This window comes from Nerophis lumbriciformis, linkage group LG21 (genome assembly GCF_033978685.3).
Source record: "Nerophis lumbriciformis linkage group LG21, RoL_Nlum_v2.1, whole genome shotgun sequence".
Taxonomy (NCBI): Eukaryota; Metazoa; Chordata; class Actinopteri; order Syngnathiformes; family Syngnathidae; genus Nerophis; species Nerophis lumbriciformis.
Window position 1 is genome coordinate 18,706,585 of NC_084568.2, and position 26,346 is coordinate 18,732,930.

The window sequence follows — 26,346 nt, forward strand, 5'->3', positions numbered from 1 at the left end:
ACATAACCTGCACTTCTCCATTCTATTTGATCTCTGCACTTTCAAATTCATCTTTCCCCTCCTTTGGGATCAAATGCATACTATCTCTGCCGGTTGAGTTGATTTGATGTGTAAAAAGGAAAAAACAAAAAAAATTCAATTAGGAATGGGCGATATGCCCTAAAATCTCTATCGCAATATCTATATATCTATCGCAATATCTATCGCAGGAATATGAGCATTTTTTTAGAAAAAAAAAGATGAAAATTGAGGGAAAAAAGAGGAACATTTCTACCAGCACAAAGTGTTGCCATTTGAATCCCAAAATACTTTTTTTTTTTTTTTAATTAAGACTACATGTCCTGCAAATGGGTGTGTTTGTACACTTTATTTTTATTTTAGATTTATTTTCATCTACCAACTCTTTTGGCTGTCCTTTGGATACTTACAGTATTTTTCGGAGTATAAGTCGCTCCGGAGTATAAGTCGCACCGGACGAAAATGCATAATAAAGAAGGAAAAAAACAAAGTCGCACTGGAGTATAAGTCGCAATTTTGGGGGAATTTTTTTTGATAAAACCCAACACCAAGAATAGACATTTGAAAGGCAATTTAAAATAAATAAAGAATAGTGAACAACAGGCTGAATAAGTGTACGTTATATGAGGCACAAATAACCAACTGAGAACGTGCCTGGTATGTTAACGTAACATATTATGGTAAGAGTCAATCAAATAACTATAACATATAGAACATGCTATACGTTTACCAAACAATCTGTCACTCCTAATCGCTAAATCCCATGAAATCTTATACGTCTAGTCTCTTACGTGAATGAGCTAAATAATATTATTTGATATTTTACGGTAATGTGTTAATAATTTCACACATAAGTTGCTCCTGAGTATAAGTCGCACCCCCGGCCAAACTATGAAAGAAACTGCGACTTATAGTCCGAAAAATACGGTACATGTCCGACGTAATGTTTTGGGATTTTTTTTAGTACATCATTTACTAACATTATTCTGATTGAAAATGTTATATCAAATTCTATAACATGCATGCAAATAACTCAGAAAACGTTTCCTATTTGACAACTCTATCCTGTTGCCACGCCCCTCGGGTAATATACTTCCGGTGTTGTGACCTCCGTTTACATCAGTCACGTCAAAAATATACCTTCGCACTGGCTACTATTTTATTTTTGTCCTGTCCAGCTGCTCAGGCAAATCATATTGTTGATGTAGATGCCCATATTTGCTGTACAGATTTACTTTACAAAAAAGAAGTGTGGGATACTTCTCTTGTTGCCTTATTTGTATTTAACTTTATTAATGAATTTATATTAATGTTTGGCGCAGCCGGACTTGAGCAGGAGGGGATAGAAAGCGAAAAAAAGAAAGAGGGGGAATTTGGGGAGTCAAGAGGGGGATAGGACAGAGGAACAACAATAACAACAGGACAGCATCAGCAAATACGATATGTACAAATATGATACGAAAAGTGATAGCAGTTAGTGAAGTATATAACACAGAAATGACAATGGACATTATTGCACTACAAATGTAGCAATAATAATACCAATAGAAATAGCACTATTGATAATGAATAATAACAAATATTTATTCTTTTATCAACTTGTTTCAAATGCAACAATACATATATGTAATGATAACTTGAGTTACAAAAGAAAGCAGATAAATGGAGGGGAAGAAAGAGAAGCAAACTGTATTAACCTTGTAGATTGTTATAGTAAAGATAGTTTAAGTTTTGTCAGTGTGCCGTGTTTTACCCAGTTTCCCCTAGGGGAACAACGTTAATATATGTTTGATGAAACGTGATTATATGCATGAGTGTATATTGCATATGTGCTTGTATATGTACAGTATGTGTATATGTATGTATGTGCAGTGAATGTGAGTGTGTATGCATGCAGGCAAAAGGAACAGCGAGGACCTGCAGCGAGGCGAGCGTTCAACAAATTTAGTTTGGATCGTATTTTTTTGATAATTCATTAAAAGCGCAGAGGTGATATTTTGACGCGAAAAATTAATGATTAAAAACACAGGTTTTCGCAGACATTTCACATGCTTGTATAAGTCAGCCTCCTGCGATAACGATATAGATCACAATATATCGTTATATATAATTTGGCATTAGAGCTGCAACTAACAACTATTTTGATACTAGTCAACTAATCAGATTATTAAGTATAAACCCATTCAGTGGCTCTAATTTATCCATCTGCTTTTAAATTCAGTTTAAGATATGTTTGGCATGTACCGTATTTTTCGGAGTATAAGTCGCACCTGCCGAAAATGCATAATAAAGAAGGAAAAAAACATATATAAGTCGCACTGGAGTAAAAGTTGCATTTTTGGGGGAAATGTATTTGATAAAACCCAACACCAAGAATAGACATTTGAAAGGCAATTTAAAATAAATAAAGAATAATGAACAACAGGCTGAATAAGTGTACTTTATATGAGGCATAAATAACCAAGTGAGAATGTGCCTGGTATGTTTACGTAACATATTATGGTAAGAGTCATTCAAATAACTATAACATATAGAACATGCTATACGTTTACCAAACAATCTATCACTCCTTATCGCTAAATCCCATGAAATCTTATACGTCTAGTCTCTTACGTGAATGAGCTAAATAATATTATTTGATATTTTACGGTAATATGTTAATAATTTCACACATAAATCGCTCCTGAGTATAAGTCGCACCCCCTGGCTATGAAAAAAACTGCGACTTATAGTCCGAAAAATACGGTACTAACTACCAAAGAGGACCAATTCATGTAGAAATATTTATACTGTAACTGTGCTTCTTATTAGCAAAATAATTATTAAACTTTTGTCTATTTAAAAGCAGGGGCAGGCCCAGTGCTGACAAAAACAATGTATATTTTTTTTATGAAAACAAAGGACATTAAAAAAGCAACAATTAAAACAAATACCAAAAGCTTTCTAAATACCTCAAAAAAACAAAAACAAATTTGATATGTTTTAAAAAAGCTGCACACAGATACATTGTTAATTGTTAATTAACTGCTGGAAATGTTACAAATCCAAAAGACTTGATTAATTCTAAACATTTTACCTATCTGATAGATTGTATTAAGGTTGTACGGTATACCGGTATTAGTTTAGTACCGCGATACTAATTAATCATATTCGGTACTATACCGCCTCTAAAAAGTACCGGTCGCCCACCCCCCTGTCGTCGTCACATTGCTGGTTTACGAGCAGAGGAGCATGTTCGGCAGCGCACAATCACGGAGGTTTTACAAGCAGACAATGTGTGTAGACAGAAAAGGGAGAACGGACGCATTTTGGCTTAAAAACTAACAATAAAGGTGAAGTTATAACACTGAAACACCCTCAGGAAGAGGTGCTTTAAGACATGACTAGTTAGCGGCTAAAGTCCATCCGCAGTCTGCAGTGTTTTAGCTACTTCTAAATCACTAATCCTCGCCTCCATGGCGACAAATAAAGTAAGTTTACAAGTATAACCCCTGCAGGGCGAGGAACAGCTAAACATGCTTCACTACACACCGTAGCTCACCGGCGTCACAATCTAAACAAACGCCATTGGTGGATCTACACCTGACATTTACTGTAATGATACCAAGTACAGGAGCGTATCTAGTCAATACTACCGGTACTATGATTACATCAATATTTTTTAGCATCACAAAATCTAAAATGTTTTTAAATTGTATATTATGTTTATGTTTTTTATGATTTTATGGACACATGAGGACTTTGAATATGTCCAATGTATGATCCTGTAACGACTTGGTATCGGATTGATACCCAAATTTGTGGTATCATCCAATACTAATGTGAAGCATCCAAACAACAGAAGAATAAGTGATTATTACATTTTAAAAGAAGTGTTGATAGAACATGTTAAAAGAGAAAATAAGCAGATATTAACAGTAAATGAACAAGTAGATTAATAATTCATTTTCTACCACTTGTCCTTAATCATTTTGACAAAATAATAGAATGGAAGATGACACAATATGTTACTGCATATGTCAGCAGCTAAATTAGGAGCCTTTGTTTGTTTACTTACTACTAAAAGACAAGTTGCCTTGTATGTTCACTATTTTATTTAAGGACAAAATTGCAATAAGATATATATGTTTAATGTACTGTAAGATTTTTTGTTAAAATAAAGCCAATAATGCAATTTTTTTGTGTTCCCCTTTATTTAGAAAAGTATCGAAAAGTACCGAAATACATTTTGGTACGTGTACCAAAATATTGGTATCGGGACAACACTAGATTGTATATTTTTTCTTTTATGATAGATGGATGGATGGATATCAGCACCATTGTGCCAAATAGTCATGTGTGCGCGCGTGCGTGTGTCTGTGATTGACGTTTATTGTGCAGACGCTGCTTCGCACCTGAACTGGAACGTTCATAACTCGGCTCTTACGTCATTCCCAGCTCCGACTTCAAACTTTCGAGGTAAATGAAATGCAAAATGTAAACAATAACAAAAACAACCATTTTTGATGATAAAAAAGAATAATCATGAGAATTTACTTGGTTTCGTCAATGTCTATAAAAGTATCGATCCGTCCACCTTTGTTTACATTCAATCGCTCTAGCTTGCAGTTATCGGTTAGAATATCCTCTTATGGTGTGTAGTGTAGCATATTTATTTATTTTTTTTGTCCTCTAGGAATGATACTTGTAAGAAAATTACTCTATTTTCCACCATGGAAGCAAGCATTGCTCACTTAGAAGGGGCTCTGCTGCACTGAGAATCGGAAGGGATATTAGCCGCTAGCGAAGGCGCTACATTGTGTGAGGACGCTGCGTTTGTTTGCCAGTTGTTGTCAAATTTGAGGGACATGGCTAGAAAGTGTCACCAAAATCAGCATCTTTTTTTTGGTATCAACATTTGTAAGTTTTACAGTGTAACTAAAACTGTTTATACCTACTTAACCGTCCAATGTGTGATGTCTCAGTGTTTTCTTTCATACATGCTACCCCAATGTAATGAAGCTAGGGTTGGTAGTAAGGATGTCCGATAATATTGGACTGCCGATACTATCGGCCGATAAATGCTTTAAAATGTAATATCGGAAATTATCGGTATCGGTTTCAAAATTATCGGTATCGGTTTCAAAAAGTAAAATGTATGACTTTTTAAAACGCCGCTGTGTACACGGACATACGGAGAAGTACAGAGCGCCAATAAACCTTGAATGCACTGCCTTTGCGTGCCGGCCCAGTCACATAATATCTACGGCTTTAGACACACTCACAAGTGAATGCATTGCATACTTGATCAACAGCCATACAGGTCACACTGACGGTGGCCATATAAACAACTTTAACATTGTTACAAATATGCGCCACACTGTGAACCCACACCAAACAAGAATGACAAACACATTTCGGGAGAACATCCGCACCGTAACACAACATAAACACAACAGAACAAATATCCAGAACCCCTTGCAGCACTAACTCTTCCGGGACGCTACAATATACACCCCCCGCTACCCCCTACCCCCCACCTCATCCCCGCCCCCCCTAACCCCGCCCACCTCAACCTCCTCATGCTCTCTCAGGGAGAGCATGTCCCAAATTCCAAGCTGCTGTTTTGAGGCATGTTAAAAAAATAATGCACTTTGTGACTTCAATAATAAATATGGCAGTGCCATGTTGGCATTTTTTCCATAACTTGAGTTGATTTATTTTGGAAAACCTTGTTACATTGTTTAATTCATCCAGCGGGGCATCCCAACAAAATTAGGCATAATAATGTGTTAATTCCACAACTGTATATATCGGTATCGGTTGATATCGGTATCGGTAATTAAGAGTTGGACAATATCGGAATATCGGATAGCGGCAAAAAAGTCATTATCGGACATCTCTAGTTGGTAGCACTAGCTAATATGCTAACATGTCCACGAGTGTCTGTGATAGTATTAATAACTTACAACCGCATTCCTTTTGTATTGTTTCAGTTACACAAATTCTTCAGTAAACTCACCAGGACGTCAACGTTGAGTTATTGAGTCTGTTTAGCTGATTGGAGAGCTAACTAATGGTCTAAGTCTAACTCCCGCAGCTCGATACTACGATGACTTCTGTTTTGTTTGATCAGCCGGTTCACTCCCGTGTTACAGGCACCGTTTGGAAAGAATTAAGGCATGAAAAAAAAAAAAGTATTTCTGTGTAAATCATTTGTGGTGTAGCTAATATATGGAAAAATATTTTTTCCTCTAAAATTTAGTGGGTGCGGCTTTTATAGTCTCTACCTCTTGAGGCAGGCTTGAGGTGACTACCTCTTGAAGCTCATCGAGAGAATGCCAAGAGTGTGCAAAGCAGTAATCAGAGGAAAGGGTGGCTATTTTGAAGAAACTAGAATATAAAACATTTTTTCAGTTATTTCACCTTTTTTTGTTAAGTACATAACTCCACATGATTGTATGTGTCCACCGGCACCACGAGTGAGGAGTTTAGCCCCATCCTGCCATTGTATAAGGTAGTAGAGGTCAGCATGCTTAGTAGTTGTGCCATTGATTAAGTGAGCTTGAAAGAGGTCTGTATGATTATATACAGTACAGGCCAAAAGTTTCACATTTCAATGTGTTTTCTTTATTTTCATGACTATTTACATTTTAGATTGTCACTGAAGGCGTCAACATAATGACTTACCTCTTGAAGCTCATCAAGAGAATGCCAAGAGTGTACAAAGCAGTAATCAGAGCAAAGGGTGGCTATTTTGAAGAAACTTGAATATAAAACGTGTTTTCAGTTATTTCACCTTTTTTTGTTAAGTACATAACTCCACATGTGTTCATTCATAGTTTTGATGCCTTCAGTGACAATCTACAATGTAAATAGTCATGAAAATAAAGAAAACACATTGAATGAGAAGGTGTGTCTAAACTTTTGGCCTGTACTTTATGTTACGGCGAGGCTGCATGGTTTGTGGTTGGTGTCGTGATCCGGGAAGCAGAAAAGACAGCCGGCAACAGTGTGCAGGTAAAGGGGTCTTTAGTGATCAAAAATACAAAAGAAAAAACGTGCAACAGGAAAGTGCACCAAAATCACAGGCAGGTTAAACACGGAAAGCAATGGAGCGACGCATGAACACCGGTCACAAGATAATGATCTCACACCAGAGGCTGGCTTAATACTTTGGCAGCAGGTGAGAATAATTATTAAAAATATCCAGCCGGTGATCAGAACCGCGCTCAGCAGCCAGAGTGAAGTGGCTGCATGGGGACAAAATATGAGCGCTAAACAGGAAAACACCCCCAACACAGAGAAAATACCACAAAACCAAAAACAAGGCATGACAAAGCATGACAATACAAGTAAAGAAGAAGAGGCAGAATTCTCATACTTTAACATCCAGAAAGAAATTATGTCAGTCAGCTTAAAAAATGCCTCAACTATAAACCATGTGAAGGAGCCCAGAATTGATTTAAACGTTTGCGATACTTCAGGGTTCCTCATGATAAAACCTTACAATGTATTAAATCCATAAACTGCTAAATTAAAAAAAATAGTAAATGGCGAGTTATTGGAATGTAGAGAAATCCCATATGTTTTACCAATTTTCCAAGGAGATTGATTATATTTTGAAATGCAAATGTTGATGCTCCTTTGACTCGCAGCCTTGGACACACGTGTTTATGAAACCCCCTGATGTTTTTGGTGCTAAATTGACCACAACATTGGCACCGCATAAAAGATTATGTCGCAACTAGTCTAACGTTTCCAAAAAATAATGTTGAAAAAAACAACTTTAAGCCTTGTCCAGTTGTTTACTGACATATAGAAGACATGTTTAAATAACTTGTACTGCAAATGAACATCGGCTCTAAATATCAGTTATCGGCATCCTTGACTGATAATAATCGGTATCAGCCCTGAAAAAAACATATCAGGCAGTCTCTAGTATACAGTGGTACCTCAACAAGTACCTTAACTTTAGAGATGTCCGATAATATCGGCCTGCCGATATTATCCACCGATAAATGCGTTAAAATGTAATAACGGAAATTATCGGTATCGTTTTTTTATTATCGGTATCAGGTTTTCTTGTTTTTGTTTTTTTAAATATTTTATTTTTTATTAAATCAACATAAAAAACACAAGATACACTTACAATTAGTGCACCAACCCAAAATACCTCCCTCCCCCATTTACACTCATTCACACTCATTCACACAAAAGGGTTGTTTCTTTCTGTTATTAATATTCTGGTTCCTACATTATATATCAATATATATCAATACAGTCTGCAAGGGATACAGTCCGTAAGCACACATGATTGTGCGTGCTGCTGGTCCACTAATAGGACTAACCTTTAACAGTTAATTTTACTAATTTTCATTAATTACTAGTTTCCAGAGGTGGGTAGAGTAGCCAGAAATTGTACTCAAGTAAGAGTACTGTTACTTTAGAGATTTATTACTCAAGTAAAAGTAAGGAGTAGTCACCCAAATATTTACTTGAGTAAAAGTAAAAAGTATGTTGTAAAAAAACTACTCAAGTACTGAGTAACTGATGAGTAACATACAGACACATATCATAAATATATATATATATATATATATATATATATATATATATATATATATATATATATATATATATATATACATACACACACACACATATATACATATATATATATATATATATATATATATATACACACACGTATATATATATATATATATATATATATATATATATATATATATATATATATATATATATATATACCTACATACATTGATATATACAGTATATAATTTATATTTATTTATTTTTGCCGTTTTTGTTTACATGTTAATAGTGTTTTAATGAATATACATGCATGTTTAACACATATAGATTCCTTTCTTTCATGAAGACAAGAATATAAGGCTTTTGACGGAGTGTACGGTTGAAATAAAAAATGGTCTTTTTTCCTTCACACTTTTGATTGATTGATTGGAACTTGTATTAGTAGATTACACAGTACAGTACATATTCCGTACAATTGACCACTAAATGGTAACACCCCAATAAGTTTTTCAACTTGTTTAAGTCAGGTCATGTGACCCCTGGCTCTGTTTGATTGGTCCAACGTCACCAGTGACTGCATCTGATTGGTGGAACGGAGTGAACGTCACCAGTGACTGTATTTGTTGAAACGCAGGCACTATGGATGTCTGTCTGACAGACCAAAACAAACAAAGCGTGCATTAACAGATCGATAAAAATTAGTAGCGAGCGAGCTGAATGTAGATAAAAGTAGCGGAGTAAAAGTAGCGTTTCTTCTCTATAAATATACTCAAGTAAAAGTAAAAGTATGTTGCATTAAAACTACTCTTAGAAGTACAATTTATCCCAAAAGTTACTCAAGTAGATGTAACGGAGTAAATGTAGCGCGTTACTACCCACCTCTGCTAGTTTCTATGTAACTGTTTTTATATTGTTTTACTTTCTTTTTTATTCAAGAAAATGTTTTTAATTTATTTATCTTATTTTATAAACAATTTAAAAAAGTACCTTATCTTCACCATACCTGGTTGTCCAAATTAGGCATAATAATGTGTTAATTCCACGACTGTATATATCGGTTGATATCGGTATCGGTTGATATCGGTATCGGTAATTAAAGAGTTGGACAATATCGGAATATCGGATATCGGCAAAAAGCCATTATCGGACATCCCTACTTAACTTACAAGTACTTTAAGCTGTCTCTTGGCTAATTATGCTTTCGGTTGCGAGCAAAAATTCGAGGTACAAGACTCAATACCCCCAGTTGGCATAGTAAACGTTACAGTAGGATCCGAGCAAAACATCTGGTCTTAGTTGCTAGCATTAGCCAATAGCTAAAGATGGACATAACTTCAGTTTTCTAGCCATGTGAAGAAAGATGGTAAGTGTAAAAGACAGTACTGAGAAGAAAAAGCTGATGAAATTCATTGAAGTAAAGAAACGATCAAAAACATGACTGACCGTGTGGTCAACTTGGCTTAGCAGTTTGAGCGTATCACTGCTCGTCTGCACCATACTGAAGCAGAAAAAGCCAATAACGCAGCCAAGGACGTTAAAATAATATCTTAAATGACTGACGATTATCCATGAAAATATGAAGAAGCTGCAGATAGTGTGTTTGACAGAGAAGCAGCTCAAAAAATAACCTATAGAATTCGCTCTCCAAGGTAAATACTGTACATTATTACTACATAACTTCATAAAACTACTGTAGTTGTTTGTAGTACATTCTCTTAAATAGTTTTTCATACAATATTTATTATATAAAAGTTTGTTTTTCTTTTTCAAAGGCATGTTAGATTACATTTATTTCCATTACAGTCAAAGTTCGATACAACGTGGTTATTGGGATCCATAAAATCCCAATTGCGTGTTATATAGTACTTTTATTTACCTTTTTTTCCCCCAAAAACAATACAATAAAATGATCCCGATTTACGTGGTGAAAACAGCTGTGGTTTGCAGACTTACTAAGGCATAGTGGTTTAGGTTTGTGAGCTCCTGTCTTGTTGACAGTAAACAGTAGCAAGACTCAGTCTTTAAATTGTTTGAATCCTTCTGTGCTTTGTGCTTTCTTGACCACATTTTACAGAACATTGCTTTATATCGGCAGTCTTTAAATTGTTTGAATCCTTCTATGCTTTGTGCTTTCTTGACCACATTTTACAGAACATCGCTTTATATCGGACCACGATGTATCAAACTTTAACTGTAATTTCAATAGGAGACATTATTTCACAGAATAATTATTCAGAATACAAGCAGCATCACAGAACTAATTAAACGTGTGTCTCGAGTTAGGATTGGTACCGAATTCTAAACTTTTTAGGCACCGACCGAATTCTGTCGGTACTACCGAGTACCGATTCACATAAAATTAAATTCTGCAATATTTTTATACTTTTGTTACGACGTTATGTCAAGCTTAAACGCTTAGCTAGGAAACAAGCATTCAAGCAGCACTCAACCAAACTGTCTCTAGGTAATGATGTAATGTTCAATGTCAACAAAGCAAGAACTCTGGTAGAAGACGCTCGAACGTACAGCAAGTCTCCAATTTTCTTAAATGCGCTAGCTTGATGCTAATTTACATTGGCTTTGCCATGGAAATGCTACTGCTTAGCATTAGTGATTTTACATGACGATTTCAACACTTTCAAATGTGTTAGTGAAAACTACAACAAAAATACATGTTACAATCAAACAGCAAGTTAAGTTAAAGTTAAGTTTAAGTACCAATGATTGTCACACACACTAGGTGAGATGAAATTTGTCCTCTGCATTTGACCCATCCCCTTGATCACCCCCTGGGAGGTGAGGGGAGTAGTGGGCAGCAGCGGTGCCGCGCCCGGGAATCATTTTTGGAGATTCAACCCACAATTCCAACCCTTGATGCTGAGTGCCAAGCAGGAAGGTAATGGGTCCCATTTTTATAGTCTTTGGTATGACTCGGCCGGAGTTTGAACTCACAACCTACCGATCTCAGGGCGGACACTCTAACCACTAGTAGGTCATTAGTAAGTGAGTAGGTAATTAGTAGAATACTAGAAGACTACTTCCTGGCAAGACAACACACCATAGCTTTCATACTACGGTGTGTCTAACGTCTTGGAAATGCGACTGTATGCAAAGCCTACCATATAATACTTGCAAATAAGACTCAAAAATGTAAACAAGGTATACAAACTGTACAGCACAGCTATCATAATCAGCTCATTTTAAAATGTTACAATAAAAATGAGATTTTATTATTTAACAATTAACATTTCTTAACACACACAAAAGTACCGTATTTTTCAGACTATAAGTCGCAGTTTTTTTCATAGTTTGGCCAGGGGTGCGACTTATACTCAGGTGCGACTTATGTGTGAAATTATTAACACATTATCGTAAAATATCAAATAATATTATTTAGCTCATTCACGTAAGAGACTAGACGTATAAGATTTCAACAGATTTAGCGATTAGGAGTGACAGATTGTTTGGTAAACGTATAGCATGTTCTATATGTTATAGTTATTTGAATGACTCTTACCATAATATGTTACATTAACATACCAGGCATGCAGTGTTGGGACTAACACGTTACAAAGTAACCCGTTACTGTAACGCCGTTAGTTTCGGCGTAACTAGTAATCTAACGCGTTATTTTTTATATTCAGTAACTCAGTTACCGTTACTACATGATGCGTTACTGCGTTATTTTACGTTACTTTTGATGTAGTATCGGCTAGAAACAGAAGCGCTGCGGTGTCGTTCTTCTGAATCTTCCTCTGTCACAAGCCGGAGAGAAGAAAAGAGGCGCGGTCTATGTGTGTGTCTGGGTGTGGGTGTGGGGAGGAGAGGCACACACGTGATCCGCGGTTTGATATATGAAACAAAAACAAAAAAAGTTGTTGGCACGTTCAGTCCACACACAGCGTGGTCATGGCGAGCGGAGTAACGGAGGAGCTTGAACGCCCCGCGCCATTGAATCGGTGTGTTTATAGGTGCAGACTCGGTTGTGCAAAACGAGGGTTTTAAACACATGCTGAACGTGCTTGAGCCACGTTACGACATCCCGTCGCGCACCCACTTCAGCGATAAGATTGTGCCAGATCTTTATGAGCAGGAGAAGAAAAAAGTTGTGGATGAACTATCCCGAGCATCATCTGTTGCGCTCATGACAGACGGGGGGACGTCCAGGGGAACTATAAGCGCTCACTTCATCACAGCAGACCGGGAGATGAGAAGACACGCCCCCTCTACGAGAGTCACCTTGCGAAGGTACTGACACAAGAAGTGGAGGAATGGAAGATAAAGATATCCCAGTCACACGTGATAATGCCAAAAATCAAATAATTACAGTGAATGAGGCAGGACTGGGACCACAGATAGGTGCTTTGCACATGTAGTGAATTTGGCATCACAGAAGGGAATCTCAGTCAATAGGATGGAGCGCCTCCTTGGGAGGATCAGGAAGGAGGTTTCCTACTTCCACCCAAGCACAACAGCTGCTCATGTGCTTAAGACCAAGCAAGAAACGCTAAAGCTGCCTACTCATAAGCTCATACATGATGTCCCAACGAGGTGGAACTCCACTTATGATATGTTGGCGCAGCAGGCAGCTATATACTCTGCATTGACCCACAACACCCTGAAGACAAATGTCACCCTGTCTGATGATGATGTGAGAGTGGCAGATGAGGTCCTCCAGGTGCTTAAACCCCTCAAAAGTGTTACATCTCTACTGAGCACTGAAACTTCACCATCTGTGTCAATGATCCTGCCACTGAAAACAAGGATTCAACAATCCATGGCTCCAAGTGTGGAAGACAGCAGCATCACTCCAGATGTCAGGCTTTATTTCACTACCTATGTTTCAAGGAAGATGCCTTCTTATCTTGCACTTTAACTTGTTTTTTTATTAATGGTCATTGGTCCAAGTTTAAAGAAAGGAGGAATGCCTTTTTATGTTGCACTGTTTTTCATTAATTATGTTAAAAGGAAAATAAAAATGCATGCCAAGTTGATCAACAGATTGTATTATTCTCTAGTGCAATAACAGTACTGAAATGAAGGCTAAAAGGGCATTAATGGGAGCTTTAAAAAAAAAAAGGAAAAAAAAGAAGTAACTAAATAGTTACTTTTCACAGTAACGCATTACTTTTTGGTGTAAGTAACTGAGCTAGTAACTGAGTTACTTTTGAAATAAAGTAACTAATAACTGTAACTAGTTACTGGTTTTCAGTAACTAACCCAACACTGCAGGCACGTTCTCAGTTGGTTATTTATGCCTCATATAACGTACACTTATTCAGCCTGTTGTTCACTATTTATTTATTTTAAATTGCCTTTCAAATGTCTATTCTTGGTGTTGGGTTTTATCAAATACATTTCCCCCAAAAATGCGACTTATGTATGTTTTTCCCTTCTTTATTGTGCATTTTCGGTCGGAGCGACTTATACTCCGCAAAATACGGTAGTAAAAATTGGTACCTGTATTAATTCCCAGGTACCATATCAGTTCAAATGTGAAATATACCCATCCCTATAATCTTAAGGTACCACTGCAGTGGCAAATGCAGCCTTAAATATAATGTAACTGGGGGACATTGAGCGGGCAGTCTGGTGCCCTGGAGTAGTGCAGTCTGAATGCCAACCAAACCAAAACGAAGGTGTGACCATTCTTGACTAAACTGAACCGAGTCCGCGAGACTATGCTGGTAGAAATGCCCTCCTGTTGTGTGAGCTTACAGGAGAGAACACCGTTGCATTGTGCAAATAATAAGCCACAAGCTCTGCGTAAGCAGAGAAGTAAGTGCATAAAGAATTGAGGTTTTGTCCTCTATAACTGGCACAGTGCCGAAAGCATTGCATTACAGTGGAAATGGAGGGAAGCTATTTGACTCAATGTGTCTGCAGTGAAAGGAGGGCAGCAATTGAAGAAAGTGGGCCACAGTGCAGGTGTGATGAAATATGATGTCAGGAATGCAATGGGTATTAGAAGCCAATACATCAGTTTTTCTTTAATTACATGTCACTCATTTGGAATTTAATAGGTCTCACCTGTTTGGTTGGCATATTTTGAAACAACAAAGCCATCCTTAATTTCACATTTTGGCAGCAACCAGCAGAGGGCAGTTATTTTATTCTTCACTCATTACCTAATAACAAACTAATCAAAAAGGTAAAGAATCAATCTAAATCTGCAACAGCAAAAAAATATAGAATACCTATGTTTTACCATTTTGTTCCAGCTTCCTGCTCTGATTGGCTAGGATAAATCACACTCCTTTGTGGTGAGGAATCCATTTCAAGTACTCCATGTTACACATTTCCTCCTTCCAGTCAGCATTGATGTCAGCAGACCTTATAAGATTAACTAACAATCTTTTATGACAAAGTCTTAGTGATGTCACTTCCTATGTTGCTGTCACTGAGCCCTGCATGAGGCAGCGTAGGCGTAAGCAGCAACGGTCAGCTCCTTTTTGCACCAGGGGGAACATTACTTACACCTTTATTAGACTCTCCGCAAATAGCGACGAATGCCTCTGACAGTGAATGCAAAAACATCTTATTTTCTAGATTTTTATTGCGCAGTTGCATTAAAAAAAAAGTGACAAACACTGGAGGCAAATACTGCTGTGTTTGCCCAACTCAAAGTCCACATTTGAACACTTCCTACATTTTATGTCGAGGAGAGTGAGTGTACATGGTTAAAAACTGGCAGCTTTGCCTAAAACTCCTAATCTCTGGCTAGTTCTGCAACCAGCAACCAAAACGTACATCGAGATTTTTTATTTATATTGCTGTCGAAATCATGTACTTGCTTTCACTCATACTGTAAGCGATGTATTACAAATGGTACTACATGTGTGGGGCCATGATAACACATCCCTGCAATAATACATACGTCAAAACAACTTTCACTTGACTCTTTTGTCCTTGCCTAATTTACCGTTAAAAAAATGTTTCTGACATTTGTCAATGGGTCAAAAGTACATGCAAAATGATATCATCCCATAGTTGTTTTTTGTTTATATCGAACCGTTTTTTCGACAACCCAAATTTTTACCGCCACCGTCTTTCCAATTATTCATTATATCCATCTTTCAGGGAGACACTCAAAAGGTGTCTGCTCAAGCAAAGCGAGGGTGTTTTTCACACACTTGATATCTGTTCTTTTGGACTTTCTTCTAATGAATCACCCTTATGAGGGGCAAAAGTGGTAATATTGCACATGAAACGGAATTATATTCTAATAAAGAGAAAACTATAGATACTTTATCCATTTTTATTTCAAGAAAAATTTGGCATTTGATTGTTGTAACTCTCAAAATAAATTTAAGCGTCTGTCTTTATGTATTTATTTAAATTATTATTGCATTCTCTTGATAGGGACAGATACACAAAACCATAAACTAGGGGTTCTTAACGTCTTTGACCACGCGGCCCAACTTTTCCACTAGTGAAGGGTCCGGGACCCACTCAAATATTAACACTGAATTAGTAATTTTACTCTTGATTTTAATCTAACTTATTTACGGTTTACAATAAGGATGCAACAATATTGTAAATACTGTGGTATCAAAACCATCACAATAGTGCCGATATTTTATATCTTGTGAAGATATAAAATATAAAAAACTTGGTCAGTGTAGTTTTTTCCTGGCAATTAGGAGTTGGCCGGTCTGGAAGTAAACTACATCACCCAAAATTCCTTGCGTAGCACGAGCATGCAAGGTCCTTGTGTAGGAGGTCGTAAAATGAAGAGAAAGGATTGTTTTTTTCGGACATTTCCTGAAGTTTTCATCAAAATGTATTCATAACTTTTTGAGTTATGTTGCTAACATATCGACAAGCTCTGGCGAAAAAACAACCTCAATGGTCTGCGTACTGCAAGGAAAAGCATGCCACTTTTATCCAAAGAGTTTCCAAGACAACACAAAGCAAGTCAGAAGTTGAGATTTTAACATTGAATCAACTCGTGGTTTAAATAGATTTGTTATCCATGTTTTTAGTAGGAAATGCCAGCAGTGTGGAGATATATATACATACATACATACATACATACATACACACACACACACACACACACATATATATATATATATATATATATATATATATATACATACATATACATATGCATACATATATGCATATATATATAGATATATGCATATATATATATAGATATATGCATATATATGCATATATGCATATATATATATATATGCATATATATGCATACATATGCATATATGCATATGCATATATATATGTGTATATATGCATATATGTAAATATATGCATGTGCATATATATATATATATATGTAAATATATATGCATGTGCATATATATATATGTGTGTAAATATATATACATATGCATATATATGTGTAAATATATATGCATATATATATGCATATATGTATATATATATATATATATATATATATATATACAGCGTAGGATTGATTTCTGCTCAATACATGGATGTAGAGCATGGTATATAGCTGTGTGCGAAAAAGATGCCTGACGGTATCGAACAAAAATGTGTATTTTTTTACCGGCACTTTAACGTTGACTGGGTCTGAAAATAAAGTTAAAAGTTATACTGTTGTGTTTAAAAATATATATATAAAATTCCTTTTAACGCACTAACCACGTGGCAAAAAAAATTTGATTTTAGAATGAATCGCGATTCTTATTTGGAACGATTCTTCATCGATTTAAAAAAAAATAGAAATCTATTTTTTTTCTTTTTTTGGGGGGGGGCAAGAATGTTTTTTTGTTTTGTTTTTTTAAATCAGTCTTGTCCAATCACTCAGGCAAATCATATTAGCCACGTGTACATGGACAACATTTATTTAATCTGGTCATCAATTGGATTAGAATGTTACTGTGTACATGGACCCTGAAAAAAAGTATCTGATTATGACATGCAATTTCATGCATCACACCTTAAATCGGAATACTTTACTTTGATATGCACAGAACCTAACATAAACAAAAAGGTGTGTTCTTATTTGTGCTATGGCGCCATTTTTTGGACAAGTTCACTCACTGCAGGTGCTGACTAAGCAGTGACTTCCACCGTAAACAAACATGGATTTGTGCATTTCTGCTTGTCCGACGTTATCATAGTGTTTATCATTTTCCTTCTGTTCACTACTTTTGTTTTACCTCTCTTTTCAAAATGGCGCTCTTCTGTACTTTTTATGTTGTGATTATATACAGGTTGCGGTGTGTCTTCATGTTATGACTTTCTTTGCATGTTTTTGAGGCTAGCAGTTAGCATTTGGACTGGCTGAAATGTCGTGAATAAAACAGCTTGTTAAGATGACAACAGGATCCCTTCTTTTATTGTTACATGGACACATGACACGACAGTACATACTTTTGTTTGTGCTAGTCTTGTTTTAAAGCAAACTCAACAGTACTTCTGGACATGTTGAATGAGGGGGAGACAACAGCAAAACAATCGCTTCATTCTGAGACTATTAAATGTAGTCCCCCTCCACCGCCAAAGTATAGCATCAAAGACAGTAAGGACGAATTTCGGAAAATGTGTTGTCATGCGCTACAATCCGAATGACTATCGGCATAAACCACCCGTCTCGATCGGAATTAAATTTTGATCCGAACGTGTGTAACCGGGTCAGAATATTCCAAATGGCGTGTTTACATGAAGCATTTTTCTTCTGGTTAGGCTTTTAATCCGATTAAATGTGTCCATGTGCACATAGCTACTGTCGACGTAGATGCCCATATCTGCTGTACAGATTTACTTTAGAAAAGAGAAGTGTGGGATACCTCTCGTTTCCTTATTTACAAATTACTTTATTAAATATTTTGGTAGAATTTTGTTAAACAAAACCAGTTTTCTTTTAAGTAATAAAAAGTTATCACAGCTGTTTATTTTAAGGAGAAATGTAGTTAATCATAAAACTGGCACCGATGTTATAAAAAAATATTGATTTTGAATCGAGAATCATCTTGAATCGATTCTGAATCGAATCGCTACCCCCGAGAATCGAATTGTGTGGTGCTCAAAGATTCACAGCCCTACTACGCACACACGCACTCACAAGAACGAACATGCAAGAACACACAAACACTGACAGTGTTATTCTTTGTCTACTACTAACGCTTCTTGAGATTGTTTTTTTCTTTGCATAACTAATTTATTCCCACCTTTGTCTTCTTTCTCACCATAGGTCAATAGTGTAATTGGACTTATCTTTGTCCAGTACATCTTTGCTGAATATTGATGCATAGTAGACCCAAAACAGCACATGCTGTCACAAAGAACTGCTGAACAGGAAACGTGAAAGTAAGTCATGTGTTTGATAGTGATGACTCACCAGAACATCTTGTCCTCCTCCTGCTTCTTCTACACTCAGGTGTTCTTCTGAGCCCTTCAGCTTCCTCACCTTAGGGTTTTGACAAATAGGCAAATGTTTTGAGCGTTAAAGAAGAATGTCATGCTGCTATACAATTTCGAGTTCAATCAAAATGTTCTGGAAAAATAACTTATATCGAATGCAAGGTCAAAACTAGCTGTCAGCAAATATTGCGTGACTTCAGACTTCAGCATCTGAAGGAGGTGTTTTACACAGAATTGTACAAGTGACGGCAAAGAGAAGAAAATGTAATACTGGCCATAAAACCAGAAATGAAAGTTAATGCAATGTAGAAAAGCAGTACACATCTTCCAGTTAACTCACACTGATTAATTACTAAGATTTCTCCCCATTGGAACATGCAGTAGTGAATACATTCCACGGAATACCGACAGAAGCCATTCCTTGATTAAATCAGGGGTTTCAAAGTCACAGTCCGCAGGGCCATATTTCATAGTGTAGTCATAGTGTGTAGTGTAAACACAGCCCACACACAAATGGCAACTAATAGTGAAATATGGTGTAGCGATCCTGAATACTACTAGACAGAACACGACGATGCAAACGCAAAAATGACCGCACAAGAATCAGAAACTAATACTACTCTTATAGAAAATAAACTCTTCATGCGTAACTTTAGCAACTTTTACAAAAAAAGTGCTGCAATAAACGTTGGAAAACTGGAAACACGCGCAGCGACTTATTGTAAGTACAGTAGTTGCGCAACTAACCTATAACAAAAAGCTGTTTTTCCCCACATATTTACGTTGCGTTAGTTTTTAGCCCCTAAAGGGGAAGGGCACTTTTTGGGGAATTTTGCCTGTTGTTCACAATCACTATGAAAGACAAGACACGGGATTGAGTTTTTTTTAATGCATCCTAAATTTTAAATAAATGCGATCCAATGTCCGCTTACAATGGAGCCTATTGGAGCTGTTCAATTCTGCCTATAGAGCCCCCTAATAAAAACATCCAAATATCTCCATTAGGGTTTTATATACATGATGTAAGTATATATGTAATGTAGTAACAGGCACATTTATAATAACATTTATACTTGCGTATTTTGATCATTTTAAGCATACACGGCGCATTAGTTTAAAAAACGCATCACGTTTGCTTTTTTTTTTCTACACCGATTTCTGCTCACTGGAGACTTCATGAGAGCCAACAAACATAACAAAACATCACTTACTGTACAACGTCTGCTGTCATTAGGATGCCAACTGCTAGGATGTTCTTATATTCTCATTTAGGTGAAGAATTTTTCATAATCCTCGCAAAAAAACAGGGCGGAGGGGAACAAGCACTTTTCGTGTCGTTCACATCAGTTCCAGGTCCGAAATGGCGGTCGAAGTGTCCCAACTTGTCAGATTTTATTCTCAGCCATCTACTTTCCAGGTGAGATGCATAATTCATGATCTAAAATAAACTTACAGGGAGCAGGGCAGCAAGAAAACAGCTGACCACTCGATGATGTAAACATATGGACACACAGAAGTGATCACGTTCGTCTGCGTTAGTGCTTATAATAACAATATCACTAATACTTGGTTAATATTCAAGTCACGAAATGTAAATTGAGTATTGTTGGCGTTTTATGAACGATTATTTATCAGATTTTTATGGGCGTAATGGTGAAGCTCACATTGGCTCCGCTGTTTGGGGATATTTATTTACGTTTATTCAATATTTAGAATGCATTTAAAAAAATCCATCATGTCTTTCATAATGATTGTGAACAATAGGCAAAATTCCCCAAAAAGTGCAGTTCCCCTTTAACAAAACTAAAAATATGACAATGGCATCTGCATTCCTTGTTTATTTTTTTTTAGTATGCGGTCCTTAACTGATAAAGTTTGGACATCCCTGCATTAGTGTACATGAGTTCATTATAGGGATGTAACGGTATTGTAGGTACCGCAGTATTGTGGTTTTAAAAATCCTCACAATAATGCTGTGAAGTGTGACAGTATCAAACGAAAACTTAGTTTGTGTAGTTTTTTTCTGCCACTTTTGTGTTGGTTGGTCTGAAAAAAAAACTACATCTGCACAAATCCTGTGTGGGACGGGCAAGATGGGCCGTGGAACGCCGTAAAAGGGAGAAAAAGAGGAAGGCAGGAGAAGTGGGTTTGTTGTAGTAACAGGACAATTCCTTAAATTACCTTCAAAATCCGTCCATACACTCTTTGGCAAAAGTATTAATTCAAACCAAGCAGTGGGAGCGCGGTCAGTGCACACCGCAGGAAATATGTATAGCAATATGAGAAGCTACTTCATTAACCATTACGCGGAAAATATACTTGAAGCCAGTGAGGCTAAACATCAATTTGGTCAGGTATTTCTATCATTAAAAGTTAACATTCACATTTTTTGACAATCAACATTTCCAAACTGATATAAAAAATGTCCACTGCAGAGGACACTGCTTCTCAGAAAGTAACAATTAAAATACACTAAACTTTGTTTTACACTTGATGTTTACATTGTCAGTTTAAAGACACTCCTCAACTGTAAGTTGTTTTTATATACATTTGCTTGTTTATACACTGTATATTTGCTTGAAATAGTGGATGTTCCCACACAATTCTTTGCACTTAAAAATACTTGTTAGTAATAATATGATTAAAACAGCATTATGTTTGTGTTACATTACAGTAAGTGTGTGTATCCTAAAGATTCCTGTCACTTCATTTTACACACCATGGCAATTTTACCACATCTTTTTTGGGGGGAATACGACATTATTATCGTACCACGGCCTTAACCCCGAGACAATATCGTACCAAGAGATTTTGATATTGTTATATCCCTACTTCATAACTTAGCCAACAAAACAGTTGAGGCAAACTCAAACAGAATCCTCTGCACCACAACTTTTTGCATTGTTAGTTACGTTTAGCACAAAATCTATATAATTAAGAACTTTCAGAAACATTGCATGATTTGAGGTAAGTGGCTTGAAGACTTGTGATGCATTAAAAAGTCTAAAAAGGGACACAAAGGCCTTGTTCACACTGCAGTTGAATTCCGATGTTTTGCCCATATGTGACCTGAATCAGTTTTTTTCATGTCAGTGTAAACAGTGCAATTCCGTACTTATCATATCCAACCCAGGCCTCTTTTGTTTGTGGATATAAATCAGATATAAATTCAATGCGTCCTCAATGTGAACGCTCCGCGCTTAGGTCGCATTCACCTGACCAGAACGTCATCAAAAAGTGGTAAGCATCATCATTATTCACCAAAATAGACTGTTACAACATAAAATAGTTGACAAAGGAGCAGAAAACAGGGGACAATAATGTTTAAGAAACCCACGTAAAAGTTCCAATACTCCTGTCTGCGACTGCTCGCCCACAGACATGCTTTTCAAGCAGACATCAAAGCAAAATATCCCGTAAAACTGCCAGAGCCAAAATACTTGTCCTCTTCCTTCTATCTTCTACGCGCAATAATTTTGGTTCAGAAAATCTTGACTTTGATAACACAAAATCTGTGAAATTGCCATAAATGCGCCAGTAGTGAGACAGACTCGAGTGGAAGCCATGTTTACTTCTATAAACATTGCAGTGCGTGCAACGTCATGGCTTCGTGTTCGCATGCAGGTCGGATTGCACTCACATTAGAAATCGCATTTTTTTTGTAATGTGAACGGCCACTAAAAAGATCAGCTTTGACAAATACATTCGAATTGGACATTAGACCCTGCAGTGTGAACGTAGCCAGAGGGCCGACAACAAATGTCAAAGCTGTACTATATATGTAATATAGAACCCAGTCTACAGCTGTTCAGTTTAGCTTTAACTTCAATTTTCACTTTGAGGAATGTGTGACTGTGCAGCAAACTGTTCAACCCCAACAGACTTGTCTAGAAGACAGAGACAAGGTGGAAATCCCCATGGAGATGTTTTTTTTTTTTTTATTTAAAGAGAAAAGCATGAACCCAAGTGTAGGACAACCCTTTTTTTTTTTCCATTTACCTTAGCACTGCAGTCAGAATGTCGCCGGGCACACGCTTGAAGTTGATTGATCCAAAACCGCTGCTCTTTGGCATCAGAGGCTGCAAAGATATGGAGTACCAAAAAGATAAATTAAAGCTAAATTGTAGCTTCCTGCGCATGCAATTAATTGTTACAGGAGTTCGCCGCCAGGTCAATATGTTGTTAAAAGTCTCCACATCCACTGATGGGTCCATTTATTTCCTTTTGTACAGTCCATTTGCACAGATGAACCTTCAAGTTGGATTACAAACTGTCCACAAGAAGATGCCTGTCTTCTAAATAGGTCTTTTCCTGAAGTAGATTAGTTTAACAAAATATCAAATTACGGTCTCAAAATTCTTGGGAAGGAAATTTTCACCAAGCTGTTTTCATGCAAATGTAGAAGCAGGTCAGTCACTAGGTTTTGTTCATATTTAGAATTTTTGTCCAGCAATGTGCCAAACTACCATGCTCTCACGCAATGTATTTTTCTTCTGAATATTTAATAAAGTAAAAGTGAAGCTTATCGATAAGTGCATAATAACAAACAAAACTATTATTAATAGATAGTAACACAATGCCAATACGCACCCTGGTGCCCATTTTCATAACGCAGCTCCTTTCCTATATTGTAAAACAAAAATTACTATTGGGGCGGCATGGCGTAGTGGGTAGAGCAACCGTGCCAGAAACCTGAGGGTTGCAGGTTCGCTCCCCGCCTCTTACCATCCAAAAATCGCTGCCGTTGTGTCCTTGGGCGGGACACTTCACCCTTTGCCCCCGGTGCCACTCACACCGGTGAATTGAATGATGAATGATAGGTGGGGGTCGGAGGGGCCGTTGGCGCAAATTGCAGCCACGCTTCCGTCAGTCTACCCCAGAGCAGCTGTGGCTATGAAAGTAGCTTACCACCACCAGGTGTGAATGATTGATGGGTTCTACATGTAAAGAGACTTTGGGTACTTACAAAAGCGCTATATAAATCCCAGTTATTATTATTATTATTATTATTATTACTATTGTATTAATTAGATATATTCTTAGACATTACATTCATTTGCTTTGTTACCTATAACACAAATTCAAGATGCTATTTTGTTTGACCTACCTTGCATATTTAAACGCAGAAAATATAATAAAGTGTTTGAATGTATGTGCACACAGTGACTTCCAGTTCGGTGCAAAATAAGTTTCAATATAAAAGCACAGCAGTATTAATCTTTGTTGTCGTTTTAGTCAAAACTTACACAATACGTACAGATTTAAAATAAAAAGTTCCAGCATCAGTATTGGTATCAGCAATACTGGCCTCGTACTTATTTCGTATTGTATCGATACTAAAATTTGAAGTACGTCATCCATACATGGACGTATCTACAACAGGAAGTGAACCCACGTGATAAAACCATGTCAATATATATCGCAATAGACACATAATAGCAATAAAAAAATGCGCTCAATAAAACGTTCCGTAATTTTTTCATCAGAACAGACCAGAAGTTGGGAAGCAAGGTTGGTTGCATGCACAAAGGCACTCGCTCTCTGCAAAGCAGGAAGTGGTCACTGATCAAAGGGAGTGAGATGCTAACAGCCAATTAGGTAACAGTATCAACTATCATGTTTGGTTGTGCTGTCTTGTTGTCCACTAGTTGATTCTTGAGTGAGAAGAGAAACTAATGATGAGTGCTGCAGAGAGTGAAGAAATTGTCAATAAATTAGGAAAAGTCACCTGGACAGTATGGCAGTTTTTTATTTTTTTAAGGGGCCGCAGTCAGCCACCAATGTAGTCTGTAAATTATGCAAGGCGCTCGTCCCCACCAAATCCACAATACCACACTACCTTCACCGCGCACACCCTTGACCATAGCCTTAAATAAAAAGTTCTTCTCAGGTTTCTCAATGTTTACATTGTCACACTTTGCACTATTTTATCACACTTTATGAAGCATTTCTTACAAAACCCAAAACTAGTGAAGTTTGCACGTTGTGTAAATCATTAATAAAAACAGAATACAATGATTTGCAAATTATTTTCAACCTATATTTAATTGAATAGACTGCAAAGACAAAATACTTAACGTTCGAACTGGAAAACTATTTTTTTCAAATATTAGCTCATTTGGAATTTGATGCCTGCAACATGTTTCAAAAAAGCTGGCACAAGTGGCAAAAAAGACGGAGAAAGTTGAGGAATGCTCATCAAACACTTATTTGGAACATCCCACAGGTGAACAGGCTAATTGGGAACAGGTGGGTGCCATGATTGGGTATAAAAGCAGCTTCCATGAAATGCTCAGTCTATCACAAACAAGGATGGGGCGAGGGTCACCACTTTGTGAACAAATGTGGGAGCTAATTGTCGAACAGTTTAAGAACAACATTTCTCAACTAGTTATTGCAAGGAATTTAGGGATTTCGCCATCTACGCTCCGTAATATCAAAAGGTTCAGAGAATCTGGAGAATTCACTGCACGTAAGCGATGATATTACGGACCTTTGATCCCTCAGGCGGTACTGCATCAAAAAAACGACATCAGTGTGTAAAAGATATCACCACATGGGCTCAGGAACACTTCAGAAAACCACTGTCAATAACTACAGTTTGTCGCTACATCTGTAAGTGTAAGTTAACACTCTACTACGCAAAGCGAAATCCATTTATCAACAACACCCAGAAACGCTGCCGGCTTCGCTGTGCCCGAGCTCATCTAAGATGGACTGATGCAAAGTGCAAAAGTGTTCTGACGAGTCCACATTTCAAATTGTTTTTGTAAACTATGAACATCGTGTCCTCCGGAACAAAGAGGAAAGGAACCATCCAAAAAAAAAAAAAAATCACATTTACAATGATGTAGTTTTCTCCTGGTCTTTATTTTCAATAGGTCATAAAAATATCAATAATTATGAATATCAACCGATAAACACTTATATCGTTATACAGTGCTCAGCCATATCGCCCAGCCCTTTGCACATACATCGGAAGTGAAGCATAACATTTAGCCTTTTTGCCTAAAACACACTAAAACCTTTACAAATTAAATCCAAAGAAAATAAACACATTTAAACACTCAAATAACAACAATATGGCTTTTCATTTTCTTATATAAATAAAGCTTAATTTTTAAATGTCACTGTGTGAACAAGTAAATTCTGAGCACATTGAACAATATGCTAATAATAATGACAACCGTGATCATTTTAGGTACAATAATCGTGATTAGGGATGTGCCGGTCGATCGACCACCAATCAGTATCAGTCGCTTTTCATTAAAAGTATGAGATTGCTACAGCCCCTCATCTATCATACAGCCTGCAGAGATGTGTAGCGGGAGGGGTCCTTATATATAGCCGCTGCAGCCGCACCCGATGGTAAAGGATTTCCTAACTTTCACTTTGACTTATACCATACAGGAGGAAAATTTTAGTGGTTTT

At 36.9% G+C, this 26,346-nt stretch overlaps 1 protein-coding gene across 1 annotated transcript in view; it reads right to left on the bottom strand.

Moving 5' to 3' along the window:
• Positions 1-26,346, bottom strand: part of LOC133621014 (oxysterol-binding protein-related protein 10-like) — a 199,706-nt gene that overhangs the window by 129,641 nt on the left and 43,719 nt on the right. The window contains exons 3-4 of the mRNA XM_061982779.2: positions 22,915-22,994; positions 18,893-18,961 (exon numbers count right to left, since the gene is read on the bottom strand). Of these exons, the coding sequence (XP_061838763.1) occupies positions 18,893-18,961; positions 22,915-22,994 (149 nt within the window). The remainder of the gene's footprint in view (positions 1-18,892; positions 18,962-22,914; positions 22,995-26,346) is intronic.